Source organism: Anas acuta, chromosome 9 (genome assembly GCF_963932015.1).
Source record: "Anas acuta chromosome 9, bAnaAcu1.1, whole genome shotgun sequence".
Taxonomy (NCBI): Eukaryota; Metazoa; Chordata; class Aves; order Anseriformes; family Anatidae; genus Anas; species Anas acuta.
Genome location: NC_088987.1, coordinates 23,520,343 through 23,544,537, shown reverse-complemented (window position 1 = coordinate 23,544,537; position 24,195 = coordinate 23,520,343). Strand labels below are relative to the sequence as shown.

The 24,195-nt window shown below is 34.7% G+C and overlaps 1 protein-coding gene across 1 annotated transcript in view; it reads left to right on the top strand.

The window, feature by feature from the left end:
• Positions 1-24,195, top strand: part of DNER (delta/notch like EGF repeat containing) — a 120,658-nt gene that overhangs the window by 45,410 nt on the left and 51,053 nt on the right. The window contains exons 2-4 of the mRNA XM_068692125.1: positions 726-1,022; positions 11,858-11,952; positions 14,189-14,355. Coding sequence (XP_068548226.1) covers positions 726-1,022; positions 11,858-11,952; positions 14,189-14,355 — 559 coding nt within the window. The remainder of the gene's footprint in view (positions 1-725; positions 1,023-11,857; positions 11,953-14,188; positions 14,356-24,195) is intronic.

Sequence of the window (24,195 nt, the reverse complement as noted above, 5' to 3'; positions counted from 1 at the left end):
AAGAGACATTTCACCTAGAAGTCAATGATGATGTAAGAAACTGAGTTCAAGCTAGCTGGTAGATAAGGCAGAAATCAGAGGAAAGCAGGTGAGCATAAGACAGAATTTTTCTCACATCACTGAGCTCCCATTCTAATCTGTTACAAATGCTGTCTTAAAAATAATATTTTTTACCCCCTAATCATTCATGTTAGGAATTTTTCAGCACCAGAATGAGTAAGATTCTGAAGCTGTTGTCCTCTAACTGAAGTGCAGGCAAAAGACCTGGCTGTTATAAAACAGAATTTATGTCCGTAAACATGGCTGCATGATGAGGTGAACTCTGACAACACACAGCTACATCCTGAGCTGCTGACCTCTATGAGGTCAATGTCCCATTCCTACTTCTGTTACTGCCTTAAATTTCTAGGTTTTGGTCTTTTCCCTAGACAAGTTACTCTGCAGATTGTTTTGAAAATTACTGGTTATGAGCAGTGGCCAGGCTATTTCATGTTCATTGCTTTGCTCGCAATATTTTGAGAGCAGTGGTGAATCTAGATTAATTTATATTTTTTAATCCTTTAAATTTACTTTCTTTAAGATGTATCAAAAATGAGCTTTATTCATAAATATGTTTAGAAGACAAATACAGAAGGGGAAAAGAATCTTGTTTTATGGTATTTGTGAAGCATACGCACATCTTTTATATGCAGTAATTGACCCATATGATGTTTTTTTTCCTGCAGTTCGTTTCCGACCCTTGTGCCAGCAACCCCTGTCACCATGGCAACTGCAGCACGAGCGGTGATGGCTACCTCTGCATCTGCAGTGAAGGCTATGAAGGAACAAACTGTGAGCATTCATTTCGCAGCCTTCCGGCCTCTGAGCCAATGGAACCATTGCCACCAAGCCAAAGCAGGCCAGTCTCATCCACACTGGAGCCCGACATCGTTCTTCCGCACTCAAGAGCAACGGTGACGTTACCAACGTGGCAGCCGAAAGCAGGACAGAAAGTTGTAGATCTGAAATGGGATGAAATAGAGGTGAGAGTATTCTGTTTAAGTAAAAATGCACAGAAAGGAACTTCTGAGTGTTATCGTTGTTGGGTTGTCATTTGTGCATGACGTCATGGAAGTCTACATGAGAAGGGCTGAAGATACGGACTCTGCCTTGAGTTAATTTTCTGGTAAAATTAAATACACAAAAAACGTTATTTATTAAAGGTAATGGGCTTTTAATCTTGGCCTTTTTAAGATGTATTTTATTAGATAATTCTTCAAAATCAGATTTTTATTTTATTTATCTTTTATTCCAGTTATTCATATGACCCCATATCTCCAATTATATAAATTTAGGGAAATCAGAAGTTTAAAACAATACCTTTGACAAATATATATATATATTATAATCCCATGGTGTTTTGAAAACTGTCCCTGTAGTGTTAAGAAAACATAGCTACTTGAGGATTAAAAATGGCAGTCAGTCACTATATCCCACATCACATAACTGCAGAGATCCAATGGTGTTGAAGGAATAACTGAAAATTTTAAAAGTTTGTTGTACCTCTTAGTAAAACCATAATCTTACAATATTTAGCAAAACTACAACTAGAAAGCACAGAACATAACAATCCTTAAGAAGAAATGATCTTTATTTTCTACTGTTTCTGTGCACTCTTTGTTTTAAGAGCAGTTTTTAGATGTCTTACATAGACATCTGTAGAAGTAAAACAAAATTACAGACTTACCCAGTTACTCTTTAATATTTGTCTTTACATGTGCAAATCACGTGTAGGTGGGAAGTACATTTGTTCACCAACATGACTGAGAAGAATCAATTATTTATTTCTTGATACCTTTTCTGTGTGTATATTGAATTCATTCTGTCACATGACCATTCTTCTCCCTGCTGCTTTCACGTCTGTCACTGCAAGGATTTAGAACTGCATTTCTGTTCTCTTACTTGAAGATGTGAGGCCAGTGCTAATGCATATGTTGTTCCTACAGCAGTTGGTACTGGAAGTCTCCACCTGATCTGGAGATCAGCTATAATGTGCAAACTGCATCCCAAAGAACAGTCTCTGCCATAGATATGAACATATGTTTTGGGGCAGTGGGGCTGCAGGGAAGCTTGTTTGTGAAGAAATATTTTAATTTCAGTAGACAAAGAATTAAAACCCTTGTGCCATCTTTTTCTTAACGAAGAACGCATTGTAGAAGAAAGTCACTTCAATTGTGTTTATTCAGGATTAAATAAGTGAAATGTCAGCTGTCTCTGTTTCTAACGTTTCATGAAGCATGATACTTCCGAGGTGTATTGACACTCTACCTAATGAAAAAGTGAACAAGTTTGAGTTTAATTCCTGAAAATGTTAAATTTTTCATTATTCTTTGCTAGCCCAAACAAATATATTCCTGTGTCTACTTTAACATTTATTTAAATCAGCTTTTGAAAATAAAATCAACCTGTGTAAAATATATATTGGATATGTTATGACTCTCATTTTAAATTTGAGGTACAAGTAGTTATAGGGCTGTATCACATTTTGGTGAGAGTTTGGGTCACCAATATCTGGAGAACAGAGCTTTATTTCTTGAAATGCCTTTACCCATATCTATTATTTTACAGTAGAATATATGTCAGGTACTGAGGATGGGTTTTGGAGAGAAAGCACTGAAGCAGAAACAAATACTGATCTGCTTTTATTAGTTAGTTTAAATGCAGTGTCATCTCTGCGTGGGTGCTTTGTATGTCCTGATCAATTAAGGGCAAGCCATTCCCTGTGCCTGTCTTGCCTCGTGTGTCTTCCTCAGTCTGTGGTCTGGTATTGTATAAGTAACATTTCTGCCTGGTTTATGTTTTCAGATAGATTCACTAAGCATTTCAGCCAAACACATAGTTCACAAGTAGATATTTTAATAGCTGAAATTCATCAGTTCACAAGTAGGTATTTTAATAGCTGAAATTCATCCTTCTTCATGTCTTCTCTTACCTTCAATTCTTAAAATTGAATTTATCAATCACATTAGTAACTCTAATATGGAGATTAGTTGTCATACTATTAGAAATTACTTGCCCTGATATGTTTTTAATTCATTGTGATAGATCTTGTATTTATTTCAGTCTTTCTTATGTAACATAGTGATCTTGTGTTCTTTGGAATTCACAGTAAGGGAGAGGAACCTCTGCAGAAGAAAACTATTCCAGTTGCTAATACAGGACCTTTTCTCTGATCTATATTAAACCAAGGGGAGAACTGATATGCGTGAGGGTCTATATTCCAAAACCTCTTCGGAGGAGGCTTCAAGAGTAAAGGGTTAAATGTTAAGCAGGAAAATACTACCTTTCCTAGTAGCTTTAAAAGATTTGCAAAGCTTGATCCTTTCTTGCCCTCTCTTAAAAGAAGAAGAAAAAAAGTAACTGTAGGTTTTGTATTGCAAAAATCTACTCCTTTGATCTTCCTGGAGATTAAGAGGCCACAAAGGCTGTTTTTGTTTTTTGGTCTTCCAAGTCAGCCTGTTTTTCACCTTTATCTGTACTGATGCCACAAATGAGCCAATGTTCTTCAAACTCTTTTGTTTGTCTGTCTGCACAGAGAGAAATTTTGTCAGAATCTCTCCAAATGAAAGCCCTCTCAATACTGCAAGGATGAATTTTCCATGGTAGGTGTCTCAGGAAGGACTCCTGAGAGAAGTATATCTTCTAAGAGAGGCATGACATATGGTTAGAGTTGGAAAGTTTTCTTCATTCCTTAGATACTAGGATCATACTTTTCAATGCATACTTGACCAAGGTGTCTCAATAAGGCCTGAAGGAGTAAACAACATACAGAAGTCTTTGGATACAGTTTAATTTTCTAACAGAGTTCTAGCTATAACAAAATAATCTTTTCTTCATATGCAAATTTGCTAAAACTACAAACCATTAAGAGAAAAAAAAATCGTCTGTTGTTTGCTTTAATAGAACAGGGATTTATCTTTGTACTCAGATACTGAGAGATATTTTTTTCCCCACTTCAGGCAAGAGAGATACAAATAGCAGCCCAAATTTCTCCAGTCAAATGATCTTTCAGGTTACAATGTAGAAAAGATAGATATTAGCCAATAATAGAAGGAAAAAAAAAAAAGTTTTTTTTTTTCCATTAATACTAATCAAATAATAGATTCAACAAAGGCTGCAGTGTAAAAATCAACTGTAAGAATACCAGTATCCTCCTCCCGTATATTACTTTTCCTTAATAGTGGTCATTTTTTTTTCAAAGGAAATCAGCAGTATTATTCACATTTTACAGATGGAAACACTGAAGCACAGAGCAGTAAAGTGATTTTGCCACGTGCGCAGCCAGGAATTAGAATGCTAAGCATGTGAGTCCTAGTCTAACATTCATTTATACTGCAATACTACCGCTCAGTTTCTAGGTTTTGGAACCAGTGATTAGGGGCTACAGTAAACGTATAATTCCCCCTGTAATGGGGACAACATTTGTTTTACATGTGTTTCCAGTCAGTAAACTCTATACCTTTTAAAGATTTGTGGCTGGGCCACGTGGAAGCTCCTGAAAGAGGGTGCTCCTGCTCTTCGGCAACTGAATATGCTTAAGGAATAATTGTGCTTGAAACAGAGACCCTTGAATCTTTGAGTGCTTTCTGTGTTGCTAAATGTTCATTCGTCTTCCTCCCTTCCTTCCTTCCTGCCTTCTGTGGGTAGAGGAGGAGACCAAACAGAGTCATGGAGGAGAGATCCATTTAAGGTTAATAAACACATAGAAACTCCATCCTTAGAAATGAAAATTTGGGAAAACCTTCGGCTTGCAAATGAGTGGAGGCTAGTGGAAACATGCTTGCCCTTTTCTTAACCAGTTTTCTTGGCATTCCTTCTTATAACTGCTATTGGAGTTAAAGTATTGGAATATGTAGACTTTTAGTTTGACTTTGGACCTGTTCTCATACCTGTGTGTAAGATTTGTTTCAGAAGTCTGTATTACTTTTCTTATACCTTTAGAAAAAATTATCTTAGGAACAAAGGAGACTGGCAGAAACAAAGATTTCATTAGAATAATCTTAACTTTTTTAATAATCTGTAATTTCATCAAATTTTTCCTCTACAATATATGTGTATGGAACTTTTTATACAAATGCCATTCTAATAGACGACTTGGTATATGCATTGCTTTATAAGTGATACCCTTAACATTATTAAAAAACAAAAAAACAAAACAAACAAACCCAATGACTCCAAAACATCTGTAAAAGTATAGTATCCTCAAACAAAACTGAAGAGAAGCTCACAGAATTAATATTTTAATATACTCCATTGCTGAAAGATGTTTAATAGATAGTCATAAATACTAGCTTTCTTAACATCAAAATCCTCCTATCCCCTTGCAGAACAAAACTACCATATAGAAAATTCTTGAGAGTGTAATTATGACAAGATATTGAAGCCCTGCCGGTTTGGATCTATATTGATGGGTGGGGGGCTCAGGACTTATTTTTTTGATAGCATGATGCTGTCTTTAAGAAGTATCTGGATTCTTAGCTACTCTTGCTAAGTCTCTCTTAGCAAGAGTAGCTAAGAGAGACTTAACTTAACTCTCTTAACTCTCTTAACTCTCTCCAAAACTTTGAAGTTTTGGAGAGTCTGAGTGAAAGAACACCTGAAAGTTTTTTTTTTTTTTCTTTTTTTCATTGCTTTGATGTAAAAGCACATGGAGTAGAAGTATCTCTGGCTGACCTGACAGACTTCGGTGAAGTTTACTTCCTAGCTTTTACTCCAATGACCTGAGCTTGTAGTCTTCATGTAAAGGTTTGACGGTGTGGAGTTTTTGCTTTAAGAGCTTGTTTTCACAGTGCTTACCTCTATTATTCAGAACAGCTCCATATGCTCTGGTGTAAGAAATGACCATTACTTGTTCAAGGAAATAATATCGATCTAATGATTTACAGTAAGATTTTATGAAGGTGGCATTCATTTTGGTGTCCAGCTTGAGACAAGAAGGCATCTGACTAATATGATTACCCAGGTAATTTATCTGAGAAACTGTCATTGTTTAAGATAACCTACTATGCTTTCTAAAGCACCTACCGCTTCATGTAATATTGACATTAATAACCTTTGTCAGTGATACAAAGGTTTAGTAATGTTATCTAGAAGATTGCTGCACATCAGAATCTTCTGTTCCTGCATCTTCTTGGCAATGTGACTGCTGACTCTACAAAGTAGCTTTAGCTCATCTGAGCAAAGAAACACAAACTGTCTGTGACAGAATTTGCTGGGTAGATATGTAGACTTCCTTCCATTAAATTTCAGTGCTACAATAACTGGCAAGCCTTCTTCATCTGATACTGTTTTTGGATGCAGTCTGTCAGCCTTCCCTTGGTGCTCTTCAGGGAGGCACTACTCCTACTCTAAACACTTCTGCTTTTCTCTCCCACTGGTGAGATATGTTAGAAGGAAGCCTTTATTTTCTTTCTGTTCTGGTTTTCTTTCAGGCATCATCCCATATGAGGCTCTTGAGGGTAGAGGCAAATACACTTGTGTGGGGTTTAAGCTGTATAACACTAGCTTTCTGGAAGCAGTAGCTTTTTCATGCTGCAGGACAAAGGAACTGCTTTTCTTTTATAATTTTGTTCTGAATGAGGTTTCTGTGCCAGAAATGATCCTGGATTATTGCTTGGCATCGTGTTTAAAATAAGATAGTAATTGATCCCTCTCTTCTCATTCTATTATGTTGGCTTTTCCTACATCCCTTTTCCTTTTTAATTTTCTGCAGACAGCAGTTCAAGATCTTGTAGTCAATATCTAACCTGTTTAAATTCTCTACAGTACTTTTTCCCTTGCGTAAATGACAGCTGACAGACATGTTATATTTCTCAGAAAATAAAAGGTATTTCTTGTCACCCTTTGAGATTTGGAAAAGAAGAAATCCTGCAGGCTTTACCCTGATGGAAAAGTAGTTATATGTTTAGAAGAGGCAAATCTGGAAGTTATGAAACTTACTTTATTGAATTAAAAGTTAATATGCAATCCCTTGGAAAAAGATTTGAAAGAGTATTTGCAAGAACACTCTTCATAATGCATTCATCACGACTGTTTTTGTGCTTCTGAAGAAAGGAAAGGTTGTTTTTCTTAATGACCACATCAGTTTTCATGGGAGACCACCTTAATACAGTCTTGTTTTTCTCAAAGAACTAATATTCATACTTTCTTTATTAACATGATGTCTTTTCAAATATGCTTAAGCACATGTTTAAATTTTTAAGCCTAGAGCATTCTTTCCTTGTAAGTACTACTTTTTTCTTGACAATTTTATTGAAGATAAGTGTATATACAGCTCTTTTATTTAGTTCAAGAACAATGCATGGGAACGATGTGTTTGTTCATGTATTCTGTTTAATTCCAGACCAGTTTGCCCAACTTCACTTTGGCTGCAAGGCTGTGCAGGTTTCTTTCTTGCCTCATTAGGAGTAATAGCTGGAGAATGGTTTTTGAGACGGAAAGATAAGAGAATAACCAAAGAAGAGAACTTTCAGAGCTAATAGAGAAGGAAAGTGCCACTTCACATTGCATGATTGTTTGCACATGTCTATAAGTTTCTTTATTTGTGTAACCCTTGGGAATGTTTTCAAAATGAAAAGCACCTGTTTTGTATGCTGGAGTGGGGTTTTGTGAAAGCTGAGATATCACTGAAGTTACAATGACAATTTACAGGAAAGAGTTAGTAGACAGTTGGCTCATGAAGAGAATTTTTATTCACAGAATCACAGCATAGGTGAGATTGGAAGAGAACTCTGAAGACCACCTAGTCCAACTCCCTTGCTCAAAGCAGGGTCAACTAGAACAGGTTGCTCAGAACTGTGTTCAGCCAAGTCTTGGAATACCTCCAAGGATAGGGAGTCTTCAAAATTCCTGGTCAAAACGTTCTATGATTGGAAATATTCATTACTATTCAGAAATATTCATCACTATCTTATTAACAGGGTATTGTGAAACCACTAAGGCTAATGTGTTTGGTCATTACTTTTAAGTTTGAGGACAGTGTGGTGTGTTTTGCAGGAAGTAGAAGCTTTCTGCAGTCCTTTAAGCTTGGAGAGTTGAGATACAGAAGACGTGAACATTTATCACTGTAGCAGAATGACTGTGTTTTTGCATTGTTCAGGATTAGCCTACCAGTGGTGATAAGGCTTTGTAAAATTGCAAATGTCAGTGTGGTCAGCTTTCCAAGAAACATGCTTTGAAATTTAATTTACAACAAATATCTTCAGAGAACTATTATCAGTAGTGAAAGACTGCGTATATGTATGCTCTGTGGTCTTAGAATCTGTATGTTACTTTTTTTAGCCTCATCGAGTTAAAGATCAGTACGGTTAATCTACCAAAGTAATAAAAGGACCAATGTAAAAATATTCCCTTGGGATCTCTGTCCGTATTCCAGGACATGTTGAATTATGTGTGTTTATGGAGGTTGTTACGTGACTGTGTCCACAATTCACATTATTTAATTTTTTAGAAAAGGTATAATATGGAAGAGAGAATCTGTTGATCTCTTTCTAGGTAGTGCAGCTGATTTCCTTTTCAATCTCATCTATGCTAGTACTATGGACTGATGAGGTAATCACCTAGTCAAGTCACTGCTGTCTTTTTAATGTCCAGGGAGATGCTGTAGTACTAGATGTTCTTCTGGAGACTCCCCTCTTGCTTTCTCAGACAACGCTCTTCTTTTACTCATGTAAAGACTCAAAAAATTAACACTATTAAAACTGTTGAAACAGAAATGTAGTTTTTGTATATTGTGTTCTCTTTAAAAACAAAACAAAAACACAAAAACATGATTAAGACACAAATTTATGGAATATATATATACAAAGAGGAATGCTATATTTCCTGTCAGAAATTTGGTATTCAAAAAGTCTAAACTGTAAGTAATATATTGAAGAGCATAAGCTCTGTGCTGATGTGGGAGCTTATCTTTGTAAACACCTCCTAACCATACCTCAGGCTCTGGCAGGTGCATGAAGATTTAGTTTTCTTTGGTGACTATTTTTAAAATAGCTGCATCATTTGTGTTGTATCTGTAAGTCTGTTCCCCAAGGACCTTCCTTGCTGGCTTAACAGATCTGTACTACTGGATGCAGCAGGGGAGTATTGGAAGAGTTTGATCTCATTGAAGGCATATGTGTTCTTCTTTTGTTTTGTTTGTTTGTTTTTGAAAATTTATTTTTAAATGACTAAGTGGTCTGTTTGTATTTTTAACTATAACCATCTCACTTTAAAATTCTGGATAGTGATTAGAATAGGAAGTTGGAGTTTATCGTATGCTCTTCATTCTACCTTCTCTAAATTATTTCACTCTGTTCACTCTGTCTTCCAGTAAGTTCTGTTTTAGGCCTCCACTGGTTCTTTCAGTGCAATTTTTTTTTTTTTTTTGAATGAGACCCACACATTGTTGTAATCATTTGGAGTCCTTTATTATTGTAATGTATTTGTCTTCTTTGCCCTTATTCTTCAGTCTTTCAGTATTGCAGGTTGTTCTGTTAAGATGGGAGAGACATGCTTAAAAATCTTTATACGGATATCCCACAGATACAAAAAAAAAAAAACAAAAACAAACAAAAAAAATAATTTATTTGCTAATTCAGGTGTCAAAACTGTCATTTTTGTCTCCATAGTATTTGTCTGAAATAGAGTACTGCTGGCACCATTTTTTTGACTTTATGAGTGCCACTGTTTCTTCATTTTTTATTTTTTTATTTTTTTTGTCTGATCCAAGTACCATTATAGTAGTAGAAAAAAGTCAATTTTCAGCTGTTGTAAAATTCCTACATTTAGCACATTTAGCATCCTACTGGTTTGGATAATTATTTTATCAGATTCATAACAAATGACATCAGGGCCAATTACAAGGTGTTTCTACTTGGAGAAGGACACCAAACGTTACAGGTATTCCTAGCAGAGGAGTCAAACCCCTGTATTTTGCTTTTTGCTCTGCTGGTTACCAATAAAATATTTTCTACTTGGGCTTTTTATGCTGAATAATCCTTAATTCTGATTGCTTTGCAAACCATATTTTTTCCCCATTTTCACAGGGTTAACTCAGCTCTCATTATGAAGCCAATTTTTTTCAATTCTTGCTTTATAATTATTGTTGTTTTTGTTATTATAGTTTCAAAGATAGATCTACCTTTTACTTTACAAACTTCTAATATAGAATAGTAAAGTAAATGAAGAGCTTAAATTACTTTTTTTTTCCTCCTTGTATTCCAAGGTAAAAGATGCATGAAAATGTGGAACTATATAAATATTCTAATGAGTATATTTTTGGATATACTATGAGACTGTGTAAAAATAAAGATACTGATTTTTTTTTCTTTTCTTTGTTCCAGTAGGCATTAGATTCTCAAAGAAAATGAAAGTATAAATGTTGGCAAATTTAAGAAGAAGAGTGTTAACCAAACTCCTTTTTGTTTCATCATGCTTTGAAATTTTTACTTCCAGGATTCAGAAATTTTAATGGGTATATTACCCTTTAAAACTATTATTATTTCTTTAAGAAAAGAATAAAATTGCATCTCATTTTATTTTCATAAAGTATATGTATTCATATTATATAAACAAGAGAATTAAGTAAGGAAGAAGTAAGTCGAGTAATGTGTATATTTGTGGAGATGTGAATAATGAGCATTTGTCTTGCCTTGCCTGAATCAAAATCAACTAAGCCCCCTAAAAACAGTTACTTCCTTCATATTCTGGACTTCTATTTTTTGTGTTTTCACAGGTGTTCCACAGTAACATTTAAAATATGAATTTGAATTATAAATATAACTACAAATTAGATTCTGGCTTTTTTGTTAGTGGATGATTAATTCATGGAAGTGTGTCAGGTATAAGTTTTCACTTCGCTAATAAGGCTAATGTAAAAAGGTTGTACACACATTCCAGGTAACTAAAAAATAGCATGGCAAAATCTGCCTAATAATTTTATGATGAGATTGACTGATTTTTTTTTTTTTTTTCAATATAATGTGTTATTTCATAGCTGATGAAGATACCGGAGAACTACTTAATAGAAATAGAAAGAGGCAATTATCCTATATAAAATATTACTTATTTGAAATAAAGGTGTAATTGGAAATGGTAATGGTTCTCAAACTGCCTTTATGAAATTACTATTCCACAAGATGTGGAGGTCTCTGTGATTTCTCAGTGTTGTATGCCATCCTGCATGGTGTCCTGATCCAGCTCATGCAGTAGCTGATTTCCATGCCTACTAGTTGCTGGAGACTTGGCAAATAAGTCCCTTCACTCTTAACTGTACTCATCATTTTTCTCCATCTGAAAGCTCCATTTATTGAAGCAACTTGTATTTGGAAATAATATTAGCATGTTTTGTTAGAGCAAATGGGAAAATATTTTTAGAAGTAACCAGTCTGGAAAAAAAAAAAAAAAAAGAAAAAACACAAACATTTCAATATAGTAGAAAGACAGTATCAGTATCTGCTGTTATAAATCTTCCAGAAACGCCTATATTAATGATGCAACATTTTTTTGGATGTGGCAAATGTTAGAGCTTTATTTAATATTTCAAAAGACTAGAAGCCCATTTATCTTTTTCTAATGATGTGATCACTTTAAAAGGAAGATACCTTTAGAAGTCCACAGTTGTATGCAAGAAGGTTTTGTTAGAACAAAAAATTAAAAGGTTACTTAAATTAATTTTCATATTGTTTGCTTCTAACGTAAATATTTTGGTGAATGATTTTGCCCATCTTGAAAAGGTAGTTGCGGTACCATTGGTGCTTTTTTTTTTTTTTTTTTTTTTTTTTTTTTTTTTTGTCAGATTTTGTGGTTTAGTGTTAAATAAAGCTATTTTTATTTTCAGGTAACCCCAGATATGGCTTGTGGAAATGCCAGTTCCAATACCTCTGCTGGAGGCCGGCTTGTCTCCTTTGAAGTTCCACAGAACACATCAGTAAAGTAAGAATATTTGTCCTATGTGATGGAATTTAAAAATGCTTTTATTTTAATTCACTTTGCTATATTAGACAACTGTTTTTTGGATACACAGGTTTGTCAAATGGTTTAAAGTATATGAAAGAACTTCAGACAGCCTTCAGGCATCTAGCAGTGCCATGAAAGCTCTTTGCTTGATATAACTTTTCCCACATATTTAATGTTTTAGGAGATGCAAGCATGTAAACTGTCTCTGGGCCATCAGAATGTGTTAGGAATTAGGGCAGGCATGCTGAAGATGTCAGTTTGGAGAAGATGCAATGTTTCCTTTCTCCTTCATGCAGTGAACACATTTTTTCTTTAACCCCCAAATGCATTTCCTTATGGAAAGTGATTATCAATAATTATATAAATACACTTATTTCATGCATTTTTATTCAATTTCTGGAATATTGCTTTGGGTGTTATCAGTCAGCCATAACATTTTTGATGTGAATGTTCTACAAATAACATTTAAAAAAAATCTGAATTTCTTTTGTTAATCACTTTTAAAATTCATGCTTTTTTCAATAAAATGCTTGGTTTGTAACTTTTAATTAACAGAACCTGACTTCCTAGAAATATCTGATTCTATAAGCTGGTATAAAGCATTTCCTATTGAAAATATTATTTCAAATAAAAATCTGCCAACATAGTTCTTCTCTGGCTCACAGCTTTACTGCAATTTTAGACTTAGATTTTCCCAAAATAGCCTACTTTTCTCATACTGTCATCTTATCTTTCAGAATGCCAGCTTTCAGTTAAAAAAGGCCACGGTTACAGGAAAAAACAAACTGCTGCGAGCAGACAAGCTGCAGACAGTTTGGAGCAGTAACTGTAAACGTAGGAGCTGTCCTGTGCTTCCCACAGGACTTTGAATCATTCTCATTCATGAGCATTTAAGCCTAAGTAAGGAAGAGACCTGTGAGTGTGGATGCTCTAGCTGACTAGAATCTGTAAGCAAATGAGATTTATTATTATTTTTTTTTTTATTAGGAATAAACTGAAGTTTGTAGATTCTATAACTGTAAGACTCATGACGGAATGACCCCAATTTAAAAAGGTTTGCAGAGTATACAGGGTTGGTTTTGGTCATTTTTTATACAATGTACTTTCAATAGTGTTTTATTTTGTCAGTTAATCTGGACAGATAAATGCAGGTTGATATCCATCTTCATGACATTGTATTTCCTTTGTTAAGCAACAAAGTAGGACCTCTGGTGAAAAGGCTGCACTCATGACAAATATAATTGGAACACTTTGCATTTCTTGTTTTGAACTGTAATAATAATAATAATAATATAAAAAAATGAGAGAGACCACCCTGTATTCTCAGTAGGATTGAAACAATTTCATTATAGGAAATTGTGCAACAGAATTTCATCTCCTGGTATTTGGAGTCTTCTTTTTGGCAAGTGAGAATTAGCAGTTCTCAGCAGTGTGATGGTGTTGCGATTGAACTTTTGTGGGATTGTTCAAACTCATTTGTGATATCAGATGAAATTAGTGCAAATGTTTGGATTCTTGCCAGAAATACTACAGATTTTTATTTTGTCTTTATGAGTTTAGTGGAAGAAAGTATCCTGAGAGGGAAGCAACACCAACATAGATACAGTGCTCCCTAGTGGAGCCAGCAGTATATATGCAGTTGTAGATGCTTATCCAACCTGTCAATATTTAGGAAGGCACCACTGACTCAGTGACCTTGGGAGCATTACATGACTCATTTGATTTGCAGGAATAAATTGTTCTGAACCTTCGATCTGGTATATCAAACAAATGAGTGTTTCTACCAGGATCTATCTCCCTGTATTGAATGAACATTGAATGCTCTTCAGTAGGCAAGAGAAGAAAATGATAGTGTTGTAGTTGTAGAATGGTGGTACTATTCAAAAGCCATAATTTCAGCCAGTGAAGAAGGCTGCTGTACTATTATGTACTGTTTTTATATAAAACACTTATTGGACACTAAGATGGTGTCCTTCAAATAGTAGAAACTGAGACTCTGTACGATTAAATCTGCTTTTATGTATACTGTTATACAAATCTTACTGTTGAAGCATTTATTTATTTTATGGACACGATGAAAGCCTTCAGGCCTTTTTCTGGTTCCAAATTTGCTACATTTAAGTTCTTCTCTGATGATAAGCTTTTGTTTGATGTACTTGCTGATAACACCAATTTTCCTCGCAGTAAATATTCTTATTGTTTATTTTCTTAGAATAAGACAAGATGCTGCTGCTTCTCTTATCCTGCTGTGGAAGGTGACAACCACTGGGTTTAAGCAGTGTTCGCTTATTGATGGCAGAAGTGTCACTCTCCTCCAGGCACTGGGTGGACTTGTTCTTTCTGAAGAAATGCTTGCATTAGGAAACAACTACTTTATTGGTGAGTAGCAAACTGACTTTTTATCACTTCTACGTGACAGTCAGTAGCTTACCCAACATTTAGAGAAACAAAGAGATAATTGTCCTAATTTAAGTACTGCTGAAAAATCCAGACTTGATAGCATGGCCATGTTTTAGACATTGTTTCATTCAGAGCAGACAAGGTACACTAATTTCTTAACAAGTGGCACTATTCAGTTGAAATCTAGATGATGAATGATTTTGTATATGCTCTTTTATAATAAACTGTAAAATTTTTGGTAAATGATAAAGCAAAAAACTCCAACTATTCAAAGTGTACAAGGTATTCAAGCTTAAGCCTGTACACAGTAAAAAATATAATGGGAGATCTGATCTTCTGACAGCATTTATTTCCACCATTTTTAGTCATCAAGTTTTGCCTTTGTAAATATGACTTCAGATATACTGCATGTTTCATTGGGCAATTAAATGTGAAGTATCTTTGTAAAAGGGGTAGAATGAAAATAGGCTGATATGGTATTTTTAAGTGTATGGGAAATAATATTGATTTAAATGCGTTCTTTGTGCTAGACATAATAGACTTAATTAAATTGAGCTTTCTGGGTATATTGTTTGTTGTACCAATGACATGAAACGAAAGACACTGCAGTAACAGCATTTGTTGTAATGTTCTTGAAATGCTGTCTCTCTTTAAATGAAGCGTAAGCTGCCACAAATTGTTATTTAGCAACTTGTCATGCTAATAAATGTGAAATAAAATGCATTCTGATGCAGAAGTATTGGGACAAATTCTGTGTGTGTGTCTAATACAGAGAGAAACCCAAATGCAGTAGTGCCATGTTCTCTCATTTATGAGTTGTCACTTAACACAGACATTGCTTGAGGGTTGTTAGTGTAATCATTTATTAACTATCAGCTGTGGTTTCTTTAACAATTTTTTTTTCCTGCAAATAATTTTCTAGTTCCTTATGTTTTCATTATCCTTTACTTCTTTCCAAGAAGTAAAAGATTAATAATATTTTTTTTTTCTCCCTCCCTTTTTTTCCTTTTATTCTAGTTTTGATTTTATTTTATCAGAGTTAAAAGTGCCTTCCTCAGGGATAAATTTTTGCTTTGGCTTTGGGGTAGTTAATGTTTAGTAAAAATAAATAAAAGCTTGCCTGACATAGAATAATTTGTAACTTTCCTGCACTCACAAAGACATGTAGCTAAATGTATGTTTTAGTTAATATGCCCCCAGACAGAGGGCCTAAGATGCTCTGTGAATGTTCCACTGGGCTATAGCATAGGCTATTGATTTAGATACCTAAAATGAATATTGTCTTACTCTGTCATATTGTTTGCCTTGTCCTAGTTGCCCTTCTGTCCTGGGGGTTTTTGCTTTGAATAGTTTACTGTATGCTAGCTAACATGAGCAGAAAAGACACCTTTTCCTTAATTAATATAAAATCAAGTTTAGTTCATAAGCAAGACCATTAGTACAATTCTTATCTGATGCAGTACAAGTTTTCTGAGGCATCTTATTTTACTTTCACCTACTTTCTGGTATTTCTGTGGTCTCAATTTCCTGGTACTGAAATTCTTTGTAGTTTTTTTTTCCAGTCATTGTAGTGTAATTTGATTTATGTAAAGAACATGAATCATAAATGTGTATACAGGAACAGCAGGGAGACTCCAATAATACAGTGATACATTCATGAATGGGAGCATCTGAGTGCTTAGTGAAGATAAGTGCAGATACAGTGCATTTGAATTTTTAAAAATCTTAAATTTATTTTGTCAAATGGATTGATTACCCATAGTGCTTTTGATAGAAAATGAATATGAAATATTTTGTCTGCACACCTTTTAGTTCTGAGAAATTGTGACTCCATTCTATGAGATAATCAAGTAGTGAGATAACTCATCAGTTTTCTGGACTAGATTATTTTATGTGGCCTTAGTTTAGCTATAGGTCTTCCCAGAATTAACTTGTTTTAATAAAACACTTGAAAAGAAAAGGAGTGAAATGCTAAAGTGATAAGGAAACTGAAATATTCATTTGTTAGTTTAAAAGTGTTTGTGACCTATCACCATTTATTGTAAGAAAGAGAAAACAAAGCATCCTATAGATTTGTTTCTTGTTCATATAGAAATACTCTGCTTGCTTTCCATCACTAATTCTCATCCAATAAATTGTATGTCTTGGGTGTATAGCTTGCAAGCAAACTTAGTCAATTGGTGTAAAAAATGACGAATTTTATCTGAACTCCACTGAAATCCATAATTCAGGTAAGGTTTACATAATTAAGTTAAAATGGATGCTTTTATAAAACAAACGCAGAACAACAGTAATGTAGCATGTGTTTTTATTGATGATACTTAAGACAGAACAATTGAAGTGCTGTGGGATGCTGTAAGCAGAGCAATGCTTTACTCCTGGGACCATGCCAACCAATATATTTACTTTATATACTTAAAAAAACCAAACATTTTCCTTCTGTTTTCAAAGGATTTTTAAAGGGATTCTTCTATTAATTGGCAAATTCTGTACAATGCAACTTTGTTACCTCCTACAAATCTTTCTGAATAAGATGGTTATGTCAAAAATTGTGGGAAATATTGTGGGAAATATTACTTGGTTTGTGTGTTACCTTATGGCAACCAATGAAAAGAAACAACATTCATTTAAAGATGCTTTGACAAGATTGAAAAGAATTAGAAGCTGGAAATAACGTATGGATTTGTTGATCGTGTGATCTAGGACACAATTTTGGAGACTGGAAATAATGCCATCTCTGAGATACAGAAATAGAGAATTTGATTATCCTGGAGACAGTCGAAATGCCTGTACTGTGAGGTGGAAGGGCTTGAGGGAAGGAGAAGAGTTTAAGCACAATTAAACCAAAAACTTTGGTCTGTTTTCCATGATGTGATCTATGAAATGGCTGCTGCAACTGAACAGACTTAGGCAGAGCAGGAAAGGACCTGTGATGCTAAGAGTGTGCAGTATGATTATGTTGTTAAATTACAACACTTGTCCCCATTAACATCAGCCCCTGCAGATGGGAAAGGATACTGAGCTGAATGAAGCCCATGCTTTCTCACTCTGCCTGCTTTGCATAGAGTACTTATTAATGCATTTCTGGCCACAAATTGGGCAGTCTTCTGAAATAATGTATTAATTTTTATTAGAAAGTTTACTTATCAGCCAGTGCAAAAAAAAAAATGCCCAATATGGTTTAGGTCGTGAAGTGAAAAAGACCCTGAGAATACTGATTCACTCAGGAGGCTAATTGGGTTAGGTGGAGGATGAAGCATAGAGTATATCCCAAGGTGCCAATGACATTTAAAACCACACTAATGCTAGACAAAAGTAATCTGTAGTAAAGGCCAGGTGAACTGTCCATCTCTGCCCATCTGTTTGCAAGAAAAATGCTTCATTTGATGCCATGAAAATTAAAAAAGTTTTGTCCCCAAATTCAGGACTTTTTTTTAAAAAAAAAAAAAAAAAAAGTGTTATTAAAGGCATTTTGGATTCTCAGAATAGCACCCAAAATAACTATTGTGTAAAGTGAAATGCTAAGGGTGGATATCAAGATTTGGAAAAGAGATAGCTGGGAAGCGAACGAGAAGGTAGAATTCATTTTTAAATAAGAGATGAAGAGATGGTAATAAAAGAATCAAAATTTAAACATAGTCACTCATGGAAAGTCTGCCTTTTACAGAAGTTAACAGCTTCACACTATTTGTCCCAATATTCTTTGAAGGTAATGAGTCATTATTTGTAAGCTATTTGTCATGTTTACAAAATGTATCATCCATATTGCTTTTAATTCAGAATCTTTGTATCAACATTTGTACTAGAATATATGAAAATGACTAATTGCAAAACCTAGTCTTGTTACAGTGGCATACCTATTCTTTATTGCAATGTATCACAAAAAATGAAAATCAGATGAAAGGCATTTTACAAGTCTGAAAAAATGAGATAAGAGTGCCCTGATGCACTGTCAGTCTGTGCATCAGTCTTTCAGACTGAAGTTATCCTGAATATTATTAGGTTACAGCCAGGGTTCTCCATAGTTGAAAGTGTTGCTTGCTATATGTTTGATGGGGGTCTAATACACCTAAAATTATGCACTTCTCTCTTTCAGGGAATATATACTGCATCTTGGAATAACTACAGGAACATGTATATCTTTTTCTATTCAAGTTTGTTGCAAGTGCATAAGATTTACTAAATTGATTAAATAATATCTCTCATGAGAAAATAATGCATTAATGATTTCCTTTCAAAAATATAAAAAGGCCTTGTTAATGGATGATGAAGGATATTTTCAGCTTTTATAGCAACTCTATTGTAATATTCTATAATTTCTTGCATGCATCTTATTTATCCAAACATGCAATCACCCTCTAATTGAAAACTAGAACATTTATTCTGGAAATACGGTCTGCTATCCAAATGGTCGAAAAGCAAAACCAACTCCCCAAAAGCTTTAAACTCTTTATTCTCTTAATGCTGAGTTATTTAGAAGTTCTATAGAAACTGTATACCATCTATTACATATCTTAGTCTGTTAATTTACTCTGGCAATAAATTCACATAATGGTTCACTACATGAACAACTCCGTCCTTCATGACTAAAGATGCTTCAAGTCTAACATCCACAGGTGTCAGTTGTCATTTTCCATTTTCAAATTTATCTTGTAGTCTGGTACAGGTAAACCTGTATTGGTATACGTTTAGCAATTGTATGATTTGCTATTGAGTTTTTGCATTAGAAAATGATATTTAATGCTAGTTATATGATACTTAACAGTCCTATTCTACTAATAATCAAAGCCATTGTTGCTAATATTTTTTGGTGAATTTGGGTATTAAAATTACATATGTGATAATCACTTAAGTTTTAAGAAGTATGTATTTTGAGGTTTTGGGCATAAGGTTAGAACAGGGAGTTGGCATTACTGACTGCGCAGCAACAGTGTCCTTCCTTTCTCCCCCTCCCAAATGAAAAAAAACCACAATTATTGTTTCACTAGGAAAATATTTTCTACGCTTTCAGGTCTTCAGTATGCTTATTATGATATTGACAGTGTTGACAAAATGTGTTCCTCATCAGGTTCTATGATAAAATGTTGAAAAGACTGCTTTTCTGCCTTGTTGTGCCTGCTGCTGAAGATACAGTGAGGGGACATGTTTCAGAAAAATAGCAAAGCAAGGACAGATTGGTTGGTGTTAGTGTTTAGCCTCCATTTCCCCATAATTAATACACTAGAAAAGTTTGTATATCTATATCTACCTATAATTGTTTAAAGAGAGAAAAAAAACATGTAAATAACTTGAAATTATTTGCTTTGCAAATTTTTGCTCTATGTAGCATTTCCACGGTGCAGCATAAAAGCAGTGTTCATGTCATATTGCTACATTAGCTTTTAGATTGTCTGGTTATAAAACGAGGAAGAAATTAATAAGCAAAATTGCTATTTGTCTGTTAAGACATTGCAAATAATAAGGCAGAAGGTTTAACATGTAATATGCATGAAAACAACATATTTTTATATGAACAGCAAATAGATTCTCCAGAAAAATCTTTAAATTATAATGTTTATTTTAAACTGCTATTTCCACTGCAGCAAAGAAGTCTGATGCAGACCTATAGTAGATCTGTAATCTGTTTTCCTGCAAGATGCCAAGTCTTTTTTGATAATACAATTTAACTAGTTTAAACTGTAACTACAAAGGGTTTGAAAAGTGGTCACTGCACAAACTCACTTGAAAGTGGATGCTATAGCATCTTTATGGTGTAATGAAAAACACTGATTATTTTCAAATGCTGTCATCAATAAGGCAGCTTGCTTAAATCACTTTTAAAAGTATTTCTTAGAAAGGAAAATTAATGCTTGGATACTCAACAGAAGCGATCTGGTGAATTTGTAAAAGAATGGGATCCATATGTACATATGTACAGAGATGTTTTGCTATCTGAAATGCTGTCCTGCCTCTCTAATCGAGCAAAGTCCTGTCTTTAATATTTTTTACACTGAGCAGTAGGGCATCTCTCTTTTTACATTTCAATTATTTGCTCTTTTGATGCACTTTAGTTCACTTCATGAATCTCCTTGCAACATCTCATCATACATCAACAAATGGTCACCACTAATACAGACTGCAGGGATACGAATAGCCAAAATGAAAGTTAGTGTACAAAATAATTAAAATAAAGAATCTAAAGAGATATTTTGAAAAAAAAATCTTTTACCTGTTTTTATAGTTTTTATCTGTTTTTATAGGGATTCAGATTAGGATGCAAATTTTACTTCTGTCTTTTAGATGGTAAGTTTTGTGTAGTATATGTTTAAAACATGCATTTTTTTCCACCAAAAGAGAACAATTTGCTGCATATTGAAATTGTATTTGCTTAAGCAAAACTGAAATAGGACAAATTTATTTCGTAATAGGAATGTGTGAAATGAATTCACTGAAAACTACGTAGTCAAGTTACTCCAGCTTTAGCAAGTTACCATGTGCCGGCTGAGCGTCTGTGTGAGCTCTCAGCCCATGGCAGATGTGCGGTCATTTGACTGAACTCTCTTTCACTCTGGACTAAATTAAATCCCATTGCCTTGCACGTGCCACAGCTGGAGTGTTTGTGCTGCTGTACCAATGTGCAGCTACCTGAGCTTCTGTGACTGGAGAAGAGGAGGCTCAGGGGCGACCTTATCGCTCTCTACAGATACCTTAAAGGAGGCTGTAGTGAGGTGGGGGTTGGCCTGTTCTCCCACGTGCCTGGTGACAGGACGAGGGGGAATGGGCTTAAGTTGCGCCAGGGGAGGTTTAGGTTGGATGTTAGGAAGAACTTCTTTACTGAAAGGGTTGTTAGACACTGGAACAGGCTGCCCAGGGAGGTGGTGGAGTCACCATCCCTGGAAGTCTTCAAAAGACGTTTAGATGTAGAGCTTAGGGATATGGTTTAGTGGGGACTGTTAGTGTTAGGTCAGAGGTTGGACTCGATGATCTTGAGGTCTCTTCCAACCTAGAAATTCTGTGATTCTGTGACTGTTTAGTTATTTAGTGCAAGTCAGCATTACTAGTGGGAAATTTGAAAACAACTACTCCAGTTAATGGGATTTTCATTTTCATGTGCACAATTTGCCTGTAATGGCCCTACTGCAGGCTGTATTGAGTATTGTCCTTAGCTGTGAACATTTCCCTGGGGTTCTGGGCATAAGAGCTAACCTCATGGAAAATGGCCTTTTGATAAACAGTAGCAGCAGCAGCAGCGTGAGCAGCACAAACAGTTCAATGAAGTGTTGATTTTAGTGACTTTTTCAAAGGATGGCCTTACACCTTATACAGCAAGAAGTTAAGCATCTAGCTAAAAAAAAAAAAATAAATCTGAAAAATGCTGTTATGCTATACAAGAAAGGGTATTTTAAAAAGTATATAAAAAATCAGTATCCTGTCCTGCCCATCATGATTGAGTTATATGTGTCTTGTCTAAACATACACAGGTGTAAACATATGGCTATTCACTTTTTTTTTTTTGGTAGATCGTTTTAAGCTAATATCCAAATAACTTTTACTCTTTAATTAATAACTAATTTAATTTAAATTAAATTAACTAAATAACTTTAACTTCTTTAATTAATTACTAAATTTTTAGTATTTTTATCCACTGCTGCTTTTACCAAATAATGGTGGGAAATATTTCTTCTAGTCTATATCTGGAGGTTTATATGCTCAAATTGGTAATACTTGGCAAAATACCTTCAGTTTTCTTGTTGTTGAAGATTTCTCTTTATTCAAATACAACTCTTATGACCAGTTCACAGATAATTACATTCAGTTGATCATGTGGTTGTTTGCATTATGAGACCTTGGACAGATTGTTTACCATGATCTATAAAATGAGGATACTAATGCATAATGTAAAAGAAAATGTGAGACATATTCTAATAAAATGTGTAAAGTGCTTTGAGATCTTCAGCTGGTAGTGTAACAGTAAGTGCAGTGTATTTAAATATAGGGTAGCTACTCTTCTGTTTTTAAGTTGAGACAGTTGCTATAGATAAATCCTAGCTGACTATGCCACCCATGCAATCTACTGCAGCTCCTCTTTTTGCAGTCCTAGCTATGTCATTTGTATTCCATCACTTACTGCTTTTGTTAAGTGTGATATCAGAAATTCTGGTGGTCTACATTTGTGCCCAAAATAGTTCGCTGCCAGCTTGGCAGCACTGTGGAGATACTGATAAATAAGCACATAATGGGGAAATTGTGATACAGGAAATCTATTAGTGGATTAGTCTTGTCACTCTTCCCTGTGCTTTCACCATTATCTTGGACAGTAAGCAGAGTCCTTGAAGCCATGATAGGTCACACTCTAAACTAGTGCCACATCTCTTTAATAAGCTGTATGCAAGTGGTTTTGTAAGTGTAAGCATACTCTTGCTAACTGACTATTTCATAATCCCATCATGGGTTTTGGTCCAGCCAAAAAAAATTGGTTATTTTATTTTATTTTGTTTTATTTTATTTTATTGTTTAGGAATAATGAAATTTTGAAATTGCTGTTTGTTATAGAGGAGACGCAGCAGATCATGTATTTGAGAATTTTTGTATGGTACGTGTATCCAACTAACTTGCTGAGTTCATAAATGTACTTTAACTCCCAGTCCTGCATTACTCAGCTCCAGCTTGAAAGTCAAGCTGTGTGCTGTTTCTTCCCAAAGTTTTGCTAACAATTTTCTGACAACCAATTTTTGCTTTCTGTTACACCCGCATATGCCTACCATTGTCAATCTGGTTCTTATGGCACTGCAGAAATGTTACTGAGAATATCACTTGACCAACACAATGCTTATCTTTATCATTGTAACGGTGATTGCGAACAAAGTGTATGTTTGTTTTTTCAGAGTCCAGGATGACTTTTCAGTGCTGGTAGTGAAAGAAGAAAGTATACCTATTTTTAAACAGAATGTGACTATGATATCAATTGGGGTGAGGGGAAAGCAATGAGAAGTTTTGCAGTCCCTTGTCAGTGAAGAAAATACTCTTTAAATGGCTGTGTTTCATGTGATGCTTTGAAAAATAAAGTATTAAAAAACCATCTCTTGCACTGATTCTCACTGAAGCCTATTTATCGCAATGGGGATCAGATACAATACTTTTAAAAGCAGTATCTGACCAAGGCTTTAGTGACAAAACACAGTAAGCATGCTGGTTTGTATTGAAGTTGGGATATTTGATTAGTTGTATCACTTTTAAGTAACACTATTTGTGGCCAAAATAGCAGTTCTGTTATTGCAGCTGTATTTTTGAATCCCCAGATGCTGTGTATCATTAGTATCATTAGAGAATGATTTTAGATGTTCTGTACAATCATCCTATGGCACTGATGTCCCAGAAGTACTGCATCAAAGATTATCAATGTCATTGTCTACCTGTTTCTCACTTCTGCTTAATCATTTGGAGTGGGCAAGTGCAGAGGGAAAAAAGAAAGGACAGATAGAAACTGATAGACATTCCACTGCTGTCTTATTTCCTTAGGAAACCAGACTAAAAATACTTTGAAATCTTGTGACTGATGCTTCATAAGTGTCCTAACGCCTTGGCAATCACTCTTTCTCATTCAAAGAATCTTTAGGTGGAGTTAAAGACCTATTCCCTAAGTGTGACTTAAAAGACTTGCATACTTTTGTGAATCAGAACCTTGGTGAAAGGAACTATTGCTGTATTTCTGAAGTAAAATTATAATCTATTATTTAGCAGTAGGTAAATATCTATTAAAATTGCAATAGAGAAAATACATTTGAGCCAATTACAATAGGAGATTGGTTACGATTTGTAGTACGATCTTATGTGTCACAT